Source organism: Lynx canadensis, chromosome A3 (genome assembly GCF_007474595.2).
Source record: "Lynx canadensis isolate LIC74 chromosome A3, mLynCan4.pri.v2, whole genome shotgun sequence".
NCBI classification, from domain to species: domain Eukaryota; kingdom Metazoa; phylum Chordata; class Mammalia; order Carnivora; family Felidae; genus Lynx; species Lynx canadensis.
In genome coordinates, this window is record NC_044305.1 from 107,935,480 (window position 1) to 107,947,658 (window position 12,179).

At 37.1% G+C, this 12,179-nt stretch overlaps 1 protein-coding gene across 1 annotated transcript in view; it reads left to right on the forward strand.

Annotated features, from left to right (window-relative positions):
* MAP4K3 (mitogen-activated protein kinase kinase kinase kinase 3) overlaps window positions 1-12,179 on the forward strand; it is a 204,202-nt gene that overhangs the window by 102,994 nt on the left and 89,029 nt on the right. Inside the window, 1 exon segment of the mRNA XM_030311245.1 lies at window positions 3,029-3,119. Within this exon segment, the coding sequence (XP_030167105.1) occupies window positions 3,029-3,119 (91 nt within the window).

Below are 12,179 nucleotides of genomic sequence, written 5' to 3' on the forward strand. Positions count from 1 at the left end.
TTCACGTCTTAGTTTCTGTTTTTCTGCCTGTTTATTCATGATCCGGTCTACTTACAGGTTTGCCTGTTTTTCTCAGTTATGGTTTTCTTTTCTTTTTTCTTTTCTTTTCTTTTCTTTTCTTTTCTTTTCTTTTCTTTTCTTTTCTTTTCCCTTCTCCCTTCTCCCTTTTCCCTTTTTCCTTTTTCCTTTTCCTTGTGTTTTCTTTCTCTGCCATTTTTTGGAAAATATATTCCTTACTTCAGTGTCTAAAAATTTTACATAAAATCCTAGACTCTCAGAATTGGAAAGAATCTGTAGAAATTGTCTGGTATAACCATCCCAGTCTACAGTATCCAATTAAGTGTGCTAGGATTTGGGATGGGGGTGCCTGTTAATTTATTCTTTGAAATATAGTTCTCTGGAGCTTTGATGAAAGCGCTTTAAATCTACTGTAAGGCTTCTTTGGATTACTGCTGGATTAAACTCTGTTTTCTTTTTTTTCCTACCCAAATCACCCTTTTTCAGTTACCTTTAAAAATCGAATTGTGCATTTTTTTTACTCCCCCCCCCCCCAAAAAATGTTGAATTTAACTCAGCCATTCTCCTAAGCACATAGAAATGACTTGATAAGAAAAAAGGAAGCACTTTGGGTTAACACCAGTTTCTGGGAAAGAGGGTAGTTGAAGACTTAAAGCCATTCTCAGGTTTTTGTAAAACATGAGAGTAGCAAATAAGCAATTATTTATATAAAACATGGTAACTGGTTGAAATTAAACCAAAAGCAGCATTCTTGATTTAGTGTCAGCTTGTAGAGGAATTATGTGGTATTACAGATTCATACAGGCAACAGTTCTATTGATCACATATTAGTTGCTATGGATACAAAGATGACTAAGACATAATCTTGTTCCAGAGGATGTGATATTCTAGTGAGAACGTAGACATGCACTGATGCAGTGTCATAAGGGCTATGATATGTGTAAAGATCACCATAGAAGATGTGATACAGTTGTGAGTAACAGAAACCACAACTCAGGGTAGCTTAAACAATACAAACAGGGAATTTATTGATCACGTGCAGGTATATCTGAAGCTTACAGAGTCAGATGAGGCTAGCTGCGGTGGCTCAGGCAAGCCTTCTTCCTTCCCCTGTTTTCCTGTTTCTCCTCAATGCTTTCTACAGATCAACTTTATTCTAAAGCTATCTCCCTTTGAGGTTGTAGAATGACTACCACCAGAACAACAGCTGTTATCCTCTGACCATCAAACTAGATCAACTTTGATCTCGTGTAAGCCCTTTACTGCTTTGGGGAAATGCGTAATTGAGAGGCAGGTGAAAAAGCAAAATTTAGAACTTTTGAAGTATTTAATATGTCCCTGAAATTTGGTATTAGTTTTATTTGGCTTTATTATTTCTAATTAGATTTTTAATATATTGTTGCAAATTGGATTTTTCTTAATATGATGAATATCAGGAATTCTTCATGATGGGGAATAAAGTCAGAAGAGAATCCTAGTTCAGTGATTTTCTTCTGAAAATTTGGAAACATAAAAGTTTTCTGTTCTCCCTTTGGAGATCTTTGATTTTGTATTTACTTCATTGCAGAAATTAAGAATCTGACATACTGCCTTTTGTCTTTTATTTCTTCCCTTGTAACTGGGACAGTAGAGTGGGTTTTGACATTGGGTTCAAATGGTTCATGGCTAGGCTACTTCAAGTCTCAATTAGGTTTACAGTAGGAAACTGCCAAGGCAAGAAATGTCAGGGCTTGCCATAATGACCTCATACTTACAGTTTGAGCTGTAATTTAGGGAATCTGTTTCTTACTTTGCCACTAATATACATTGAAAATGAGGCTGTTCATAGTATATAAAGCTTTTAAAAACTGAAAGTAGTGCAAAGCTACTTTCATGTAGATGTAAGGACTACCATTTGTCCCTTCTACCTGGTCCCTGGTTCACCACATTTGCATTCACTGCAGTTCTCTTTCTATCACAAGTGTTCATTCAGGAGCCATACCATGCAACACTGCTATAGGATTGCCAGATCTTATTTTGGAGAATTTGGGCAAGAAGGGAGTAGAAGGAGATTATTTGCTAATAGTCTGACCAGGCTAAATACAATTCCATTCTGCATCCGAATATGGCTGGAACAAGGCAGTTGAATATAGGAGAAGCCTGTGTATGTGGGCCATCTGGTAACACAGTGCTGCTAGAGGGTGGGTCTCTCAGCCAAGAGCCTGTGGAGGTATATTTGACACTCTTGGTGCATAAGGGTTCCTGCCCTAACTTAAAAAGAACTACTTCCTTGTGCTATCATTATATTAAATGTTATTTGGTAATAAAGGAAAAAAGCTGTGTATGTTTTCTAGTGAATTATATGATGATTATGTCCAGTGTGTAATAGTAATAATAACAAATGTTTATATAGCACTTACTCTGTACCAGGCACCATTCTTTTTTTTTTTTTTTTTTTAAAGCCAAAGCAATCTTGACGTTTATTTATTTTGGGGGGGGGGGGGACAGAGAGAGACAAAGCATGAACAGGGGAGGGGCAGAGAGAGAGGGAGACACAGAATCAGAAACAGGCTCCAGGCTCTGAGCCATCAGCCCAGAGCCTGATGCGGGCCTCGAACTCACAGACCGCGAGATCGTGACCTGGCTGAAGTCGGACGCTTAACCGACTGCGCCACCCAGGCGCCCCATGTACCAGGCACCATTCTAAGCATTTTACGCAAATTAGCCCATTTAATTTTTCCAACAGTCTTAGGACAAATTATTACTATTTTTATCCCCATTTTGCAGAGGAAGAAATTGGCACAGGTCAAGTAACTTGCTCAAATTAACACAGCTTAGTAAGGGACAGAGTTAGTATTTGAATCTAGATAGTCTGGGACCTGAGTTCACATTTTTAATCACTGTACTTTTTGTTAACTAAAGACTGAAAGTGTAATTAAATATAACATCAGTAACATTATTATGTTTTGAAACAAATTGACATTTTGAAACTTACCTACTAAATATTCGACATGCTTGTTTTTTATTCTAGGAGAAGATTTTGCAGTTGTACAGCAAGAAATTATTATGATGAAAGACTGTAAACACCCAAATATTGTTGCTTATTTTGGAAGCTATCTCAGGTACATTTTTGTTTCCCATCACCTAATACATTTAACAAAATAAAGTTAGCTCTAGTAGCATGCTTTGTAGTTTTCTTCATGCTTTGAAGATAATAGGATATTTTTGTGTGAATGAAATTTTTATTTCTGACCTGTTTATGTTCATTCTGTAATCAATATCATAGTCTGATTTGTCTCTTGTACTCTTGGGAATTCTGGATGTGGTTTCAGTGAAGAAACTCGCAAGTAAAAATGAACTTTTATGGTTAATCTTTGGGTGGTAGACCAGAGATCTAAATATGTCATTCTGTTGCCCCTTACTCACAGACTTGGGTATATTTAGAAAGTCAGGAGCATCTCTAACTGCTAGGTTTTTATTAGAAACTTTTTCTTTCTTTTATGCTTCTAGCTCAGGGTATTGCATCATCCCTTCCCTTCATTTTGTCCAAAGGACTAGGAACTATAATTATTTCACTAACTTCTTATTTTCCCAGGTTGTAAAGTAAACTTACACTGTGAATTGCAGTCTCTTGCTTTGGTCTGGCAGGACCATGCTGGGTTCCCCAGGTCATAGTCCATAGGGGTTGACCTCAAGGTCAAATCCTGTTTTCCCATTTACTTCTCTGTGCAGTTGTGAGCTGAACTCTGTGACTGACTTGTTTTTAAGGTTCCTTCCAAAAGGAGGATTGACGAATGTTCTCTTCCTTATGTATTAAAAAACCCTTAATGTTTTATTCTGGTGGATGTACTGTGGGATATATAAGGAAGTAGCTTATCACAGCTTCCATTGTCATATGACCCAGGTATTAAAAAAACACTTCTCTCCTCATGTAGGCACAGCATATGGAAAAGACAGGGCAGTTCTGCCCCCTCTTTACAGCTTGCGAAAAGCCAACCAAACCAGCTCTTCTTGATTCTAACCACTCTTGAACAGTTTTGATTGCCCCATCTTCATTAAGGTTGAAGAGTAGGTTTAGTGGAGACGTTAGTTTATGTAGGGACAGATACTACGACGAGGTCAATGACTATTATATATTTTGAATGAGTTCTATAACAGCCAGTTTAAAACCACTTTAATGGTAAGTGGTTCAAATAATACCTAACACAATTTCTGGTTCAGTTTTTATTTTATGGACAGACCCAACACAGACAATTACTGTATCAGGTCAAAGAAACAATCTCTTAAAACTCAGTTAAGTTTGTGATAAAAATAATTGATCGCTGCTAATACGTTAAAATCATCACTTCAGGACAATTTGTTTTTTTACTGTTGTTGCTCCTAACAAAATGACCTACTTATAATCAATTGGAAGAAGCATCACAAAATACTTTTCCCCCCAAGGGCAAACAGGTCTTTGGTCTAAGAGTTTTCTCAAACATGGTCTGAGTCGTCAGGAACTATGGGACCATTCAAAGGCTAACCTGTTATTCTGGGATAGCCCCATCCATTTATATTGGTCTTTCTGCCATCAAGACAATAGTATCTTTGGTGGTTAAGAGTTCTGGAGTCAGATCGTTTGGATTGGTTGAGTCCTGACTCCATCATTTATTAACTGTGTGCCTCACAGCAAATTACTTAACTACTCTGAGCCTCCATTTCCTCATCTATAAAATAGGAATAATAATAATAGATACAAGATGTGATAGCTACGAGGATAGTGAGTAAACACATGTAGTGTTTCCAACAGTGATTAAAATAAAATAAATGCTCCATAAACATTAACTCCTATTACTACTACTATTGCTGCTGTTACTATTATTATTTCTTAACTATTTTTAAGTGTTATCATGTTAGTGCCTCATTTGATCTTTTCAGCAACACTATTACCAGTATTTCTCTATGGTACATACTATTTCCATTTTACAAATAAGATGCTTGAGAGAGTTCAACATCAAGTAATTAGTTTACAGTCCAATTTCAAGTTATTGACAGTAAGGTTCTGCGTTCTTTCTGTAATATTGTGTTCATAGATCACATGACTTTTGACTTAGCCCTTTTGCTTCCTTGCCAAAAGAGCTGACCAAATAAACTTCCACCCCCACTCCCTCAGGTCCCTCCCATTGCCCCCCAAAAATCCTAACACTAAACTGGACATTTGACTGTGTTACTTAGGCAAGAGTCTTCCCACACAGGTTAGGCAGCAAAACATTTGTTCTTGTTACCCCCAAAAGGTGAATTACTTATGAGTTTGTATCCAGTTTTGTTTATAAATCTTGGCTTTGGCTTGCAGCAAAATAGTGCAACTCTTTAGTAACATGTCCATTAACCTTCACTTTTAGACATGGTACAGGAGAGAGCCAGTTAGATTATGCTTAACAAAAATTGTATTTACTTTAAAATTTTAGGAAATGTGTATTCTGACTATATGTTGAATGTCTTTTCTTTTTGAATTTTATTTATTTATTTTGAGAGAGAGTGTGGGGGGTGGGGGCGGTCAGAGAGAGAGAATCCCAAGCAGGGTCCATGCTGTCCGTGCAGAGACCCAGGGCTCTATCTCAGGAACAGTGAGATAATGGCCTGAGCCCAAATCAAGAGTTGGACGCTTAACTGACTGAGCCACCCAGGCGCCCCTTGAATATCTTTTTTAAAGTAAACTTTTTGTTGGAGCATAAAATACATAGAGCAAGTGCACAAATTTATGTTTTGTGTATAGCTAGATGAAATTTTTAAAGGGGTTCTTTGAATCCAAATGTAAGAATACAAAGAGCAAACTTGCCCCCAAACCAAAGTTAAACAGACAACATTAGAGTCATTTTTTTCAGTAGAGCTACCTGTGTTAGTGGAATTGTATGATCTAATGTAAGAAATACTGGCTTAAGTAGATGATTTTATTCTGTAGCTGGCATAGCTGATGTAAGTGATAGAAAAGCAAATGTAGTATAACATAGAACAGCAATTAATCTTCTCTTTCTCTACCTCTTTTTTTCTATAGAGATTTTTCCCTTCTTCCCTAATTAAAGTCCAGACTCAGTCAAATTTGGAGTGTGAAATACTAATGATTAGACTTGCAGGATGTTAGAGCTGGAAGGGACTAAGAGATCTTGTCACTAGTCCCACTCTTTTTACTGATGAGGAAAGTGGGGTGCTGGATCAATGACTTCGTTAGGTCATCCAACTACTCATTGTTGGTGGTGGACTTAAACCAGATACCAGGTATGTAGGGGTACCTGGTTGGCTATCTTTTTGGTATTCTATAGTACTCAGCCTAGGAAGGCCAGATTTAGTCTTAAAGGGAACATGGTTTCTTGGATTTCTTCTCATTATTGAATGATTTTACAAAAGGCAGGGAGCTTATTTTTTAAAACTTGATACAAACCCCCTAAAATGCGTACTGTTCTTAGCAACTTTCTTCCTTGTATTTTATTGCCATTATAGCCTATTACAACAAATTTAGACCAAAATAATGAGGAAATTGAGCTAATGTGGTTTTACCATTAATAAATTTCCCCTTCAGGGAATCAGCCTTATCCTATGAATTTACTGAATAGATGACCAGCATGTAATTAAGTTCAGAAGCCTGTTTTATAACAGGGTAGCCATCCTCATTTCCTGAAGAAATACAGAAACGGAGCTGCTAAAAAACAGAGTATCTTATGTTATTCTTAATAGGACATTCTCTGTTTCTCTCTTCAATATCATTAAAAGTCTTTGTTTATTAAGTACTTAAGTACATATACTGTACAATGAGAACTGGATGGACAAAACTTCTCTCTGAAGTTTAAAAAAGTAAATAGTCCTGATTTGGTGTAGATTTTTATTTGTATATTTGTGTGTGTTCCTAAAACAACAGAGTTAAGTAATCATAGACCTATTCTTTAATCCTAGTAGAGCTTAACTATTGCTTCTTTTAAGTAAATAATGACTCTTTAGGTTCCTTCTAAGCATTCCTAGCCCAGCATATCCTTTCATAATATATTTAAAAAATTGAGATACTTCTCTCCAGTTTGAACTCTTAAAGTTGAGGTTGAAAAACAGCAAATGCTCCTCAAAAAATAAGCCAATAGATTAGATCCATGCAGTAAAAAATACTAATTTGGATCAGAGATTTTAAACCTTTGAAATCAAGAATACTAGTTTCAATGAGCATAATTTATCACATAATAATAACATATTTGTAAATCACCACCATTAACAAAGTGTTTTTACATTTCTTTGGATGTATAGAGTGCTGTATTGGGTTCTAGATATGTAAAGACAGATAAAACATAATCCTTGCCTTTAAGGAGTTTATAATCTAATAGAAGAAATACTCATGAGCAAATAATTGCAGCATAGTATGCTAGGTACAATAATAATTTCCACATAAGACGCAAAGTGTAAAGACGGTAGAAAATCTGATTTTGTCAGAGTAAGGGAATCAGAGAAAGCTGTGTGAATGATATGATTCCTAAATGTTGGGTGTTAAAGTGTTAGTAGGCATTTACTGTAGCATCTCATGTGTGCAGAAAATTATAACTTCTGGCAAAGGAAATGCATGCGTGAAAATACCATGAACTACTCAGGAGGCAACTAATAGTTTCATACTAGAGCTTAAAGGGTAAGTCTGTGGTTGCAGTAGGTAAGGCCATGGAGATTTGGCAAAGAAAGGCATCTTTTATCCCTTAATTAAGACCTGTAGGTATTGAGCATACTTGTTAAAGGTTTGAACACAGAGTACAGAGTAGTGTATCTGTGGCGGATGGACCTGGTGTGTGGGGGATTGAGACAGTGAAGATGTTCGTTTTATTACAGTGTGAATGTCGTAACCCAGGAAAGAGATGTTTGTCCGTTGAGTTATATAGAAACTGGAAGAAATTTTTTTCTAGAGCTAGAGGTGGGACTGGGGAGGGAACTTAATAACTGGAAATACTTTTTTGAATGCTCACACTATGGAAATAAAGATTATCGTTAAGTTCATTTTAATTTGTACCTAGCTACCCTCTTTTTTTAAAAAAGGAAACTTATAATTTTGGAATGTATTAGATTTACATAAAAGTTGCAAAGATAGTACGAAGAGTTCTGTCAGTATTCCCTATTGCTAACATCTTACATAATCATGGTACATTCGTCAAAACTAAGAAATCAACATTGGTACCATACTATTAGCCAAACTAAGGTACTTCAATTAATTTCACCAGTTTTCCACTAATGTTCCTATTTTGTTTTTAGTTTTCTAGTTATACTGATACAAACATTTGTTTCCTTCAAGTGCAACCAGAGTAGTAGTAACAGCAGTTACTTCACACGCTGTCTAGGGTAGTTAGCAGTGTCCCGGCCTCTACTAGATGCCAGTAACACCTTCCCAGTTAGGACAACCCGAAATGTCTTTGATAAGCCAAATATGCCTTTGGGGACAAAATCACCCCCGTTGAGAACCACTGCTTTAGGAAGAAAATTTGGTGGAACTCTCTTATGAGATGCCTCCTTATACCAGAATTGCTAGGGTGTTTTCTAGGAACATTAGTTCTGAGGGATGCTAATACGTGATTTGAAAACAAGGGGTCTGTGGAAAAAATAATTTGGGGAAGTAGCGAACTAAACAAAATTAAAGAAGTTTTCTTTCTTTTTCCTCTTCCCTCTCTCCTCTGCTTTTTTTTAAAATCCCATTCTTCCTCCTACCCTTTCTCCACTTCCTAACTTCCTCCATCCCCATCCTTCCTTTCTTCCGTCTCTTCCTTCTCTCTCCACCTGTTCCTCCTTCCCTTCTCCCAGCTACCCCTGCCTCACTGCATGATTTCTCAGAGCCTTTAACATATCCGTGGCATTGTTAATTTCCAAGAGAAGACTATATAGTATGTGACATTCGTAAAACTGGTTTAACTGCACATTGATTTTTTTTTTATGGTAAGCATACTTCACATAGGATTGCTGTCTGCTCACCCATTCTTTGGAAATTAGTAGGTTGAACTGGGGGTTGTTAGGTATAAGTATAGAGAAATAGGTCAGCTTGTATCCCCGAATACAGAACTACCCCTCATTGTTAAAGGGGAAGTAGATAGATGAATTACCTATAACTTTTTGGAATGCAGTAAATTTTGTCTGTTTGAAAATGCACCAAAATATTTTAAATTCAGTTCACATTAAATAAAGTTATCCTATATTTAAAAAAAAAAATTTTTTTTTTCAACGTTTATTTATTTTTGGGACAGAGAGAGACAGAGCATGAACGGGGGAGGGGCAGAGAGAGAGGGAGACACAGAATCGGAAACAGGCTCCAGGCTCCGAGCCATCAGCCCAGAGCCCGACGCGGGGCTCGAACCCACGGACCGCGAGATCGTGACCTGGCTGAAGTCGGACGCTTAACCGACTGCGCCACCCAGGCGCCCCAAGTTATCCTATATTAAAACAACTAGCAGTTATTAAACTTTTTATTTTTCACATTGAAAGTTATGATTCGGAGTTGAATTATTTTGCTGAATATACTGGAGTAGTTATTGTGAAATGTTTTGTTCAGCAGGATAACCCACAGTTAAGTACAGGGATCAGCAGACTGCAGTATCGGGGCATGGCCAGCTGTCCCATCCCAGGGAGAGTGATTTGGTATGCCAGTTTCTAGCAGACATTCTAGAGCTGTGGCTTCTTGGTGATCTTGCTCACATTTTCTTTTACTTTTTAAATTATGTTATATTTGGGCAAAATATATAAATCCACAATGTTTAATCAGTTTTAAGTCAGTGGTGTGTTACAAAGTGTGGGAAGATTGGGGTGCCTTGCGTGGCTGGTCAGTTAAGCACCCGTCTTCGGCTCAGGTCATGATCTGGCAGTTTGTGAGTTCAAGCCCTGCTTTGGGCTCTGTGCTGACAGCTCAGAGCCTGGAGCCTGCTTCAAATTCTGGGTCTCTCTCTCTCTCTCTCTCTCTCTCTCTCTGTTCCTTCCCAGCTCCCGTTCTGTACCTCCCTTCCGTTTCCCTCTCCCTCTCTCTCTCTCAAAAATAAAGATTAAAAAAAATTTTTTTTTAAAGTATGTTTTAGAAATTGTAAGATTTTTAGCTCAGTGAAATAATTATTAGAATGTTAATTCCTATATGCTGTAGTAAACATTGAACTAGAAGATTAAAATTTCCCTCCCTTTACTTATTTTTCTATTCCTTATAGAAAGAGAACTTTACAGAATAAGAGAAAAGAATTACAAGAAAATTTATAGTGATACCTTGAGTATTTACCTTGGTGGTTAATTGTTTCAATTCAGATATCTAGGGACAAAGATTTTAGTATTTATTGGCCTGCATGAAATGGGCCAAGTGAGTCAAGTCCTTTCCTATTAGGCAGATGGCTTGGTAAATGACCAAAAAAGTAGATGCAGATTTGTCTTCGCAAGAGGGGCATTCATGGAACAGATGGAAGTACTTTTTCTAAAAGATTCTGAATATTCAACCTTTCTGATAATACCAGACTTAACTAAATATATTTTAGACATCTTAAAAAGTAAAGTATATATATAGTATATATAGTTTTTAAATCATTATTTATTTTCCTTTGTAAGTTTGGAAAGTAATTTTACGTAGAATGACTAGAAAATTGTTTTAAGCAGGATTGGGAGGGGGGATAGACCAGCGTCAAATAGAGGATGGTATAATACTGAAATATGTAAGAAAGTGGAGAACTAATTTCTTTTCTCCCTTTTTTCTACCGAGGAGAATTGTTTTCCAATTGGAAAGGGTAGGAAAATCATTATGAAGAAGGGATTGAAGCAGGAGATAGATGAGGAGATAATTGTAGAGCAGCTAGATACTTTAAATGAATCTGAGCTTTGAGACTTATATAAAAAGTATATTTTATTACAGTGAAAAGTTATCAGATGGGATTGTTATCCACTATCAGTGAGTGTCTTTTGACAGATAGAAGAGGTACCAAAACATTAGTGGTCAGCAATGACCAATTTGCAACAGAAAGGAAAAGGAAATTTCTGGAAAATTGTTAACCTTGATGTCCGTCATCAGCCCCAGCAAACCTCTAGAATAAATTATTAATCAGATAATTAGTGAACATTCATAAGAAAGAAGTGGTGATTATTGTGACTTTAGTAAGAAGTCATCAGTCCCATCTCTCTCTCTTTTTTAAATGTTTATTTTGAGAGAGAGTATGAGCAGGGGAGGGGCGGAGAGGGAGGACAGAGGATCTGAAGCAAGTTCCAAGCTGACAGCACAGAGCCCAATGCGGGTCTCAGACTCAGAAACCATGAGATCACGACCTGAGGTGAAGTCTGATGCTTAACCAACTGAGCCACCCAGGTGCCCCTCTTTTTTTTCCCCTTAAAAAAGAAAATGCCGGGGCGCCTGGGTGGCGCAGTCGGTTAAGCGTCCGACTTCAGCCAGGTCACGATCTCGCGGTCCGTGAGTTCGAGCCCCGCGTCAGGCTCTGGGCTGATGGCTCGGAGCCTGGAGCCTGTTTCCGATTCTGTGTCTCCCTCTCTCTCTGCCCCTCCCCCGTTCATGCTCTGTCTCTCTCTGTCCCAAAATAAATAAAAAAACGTTAAAAAAAAAAAAAAAAAGAAAATGCCAATTTTATGTGTTTATATTGTCACTGAGTTCCAGAGCAACTTAAGGTGACTTACAAAAATAGACTACAAGATGAATTATAACAAAAGGAATAGAAAATAGCTTACATTTATTGGGCTTATATTCTGGGCCCTTTTCTAAGCAATTTACATGTTACTTTATTCTGAGCAGACCCAGAACAACCATTCACCCAGTTTTTATAAGATATGTAAGAACCCCTGCTACTTGTCCTGTAAATGCTTGTGTCAGGTATTTTACATGAAAGATTCATTTAGGACAGATGTGAAAATACTTTAGAGCAGTGGTTCCCAAACATTTTGCTATTAGAACCCCTTTTATTTTACACTCTGAAAACTTATTGAGTACCACAAGGAGCTTTTGTTTATGTGAGATTTAACAAATAAGGACAAAGTCCTATGCATAGTTCTAATGAACCAGATAAACAAATGTGAAGCTGGAGAATCATCTGACTCCTTTTTAACCTAAAAAAGATCCAGAGGTTTTAGTTAACTTCAAACTGAAAATCAGAGGTTTTAGAGCAGTTGCTAAGAACCTGAAGATAGCCTTTAGCCCAGTTAATAGAAATATAAGTGTTCAAATAAAG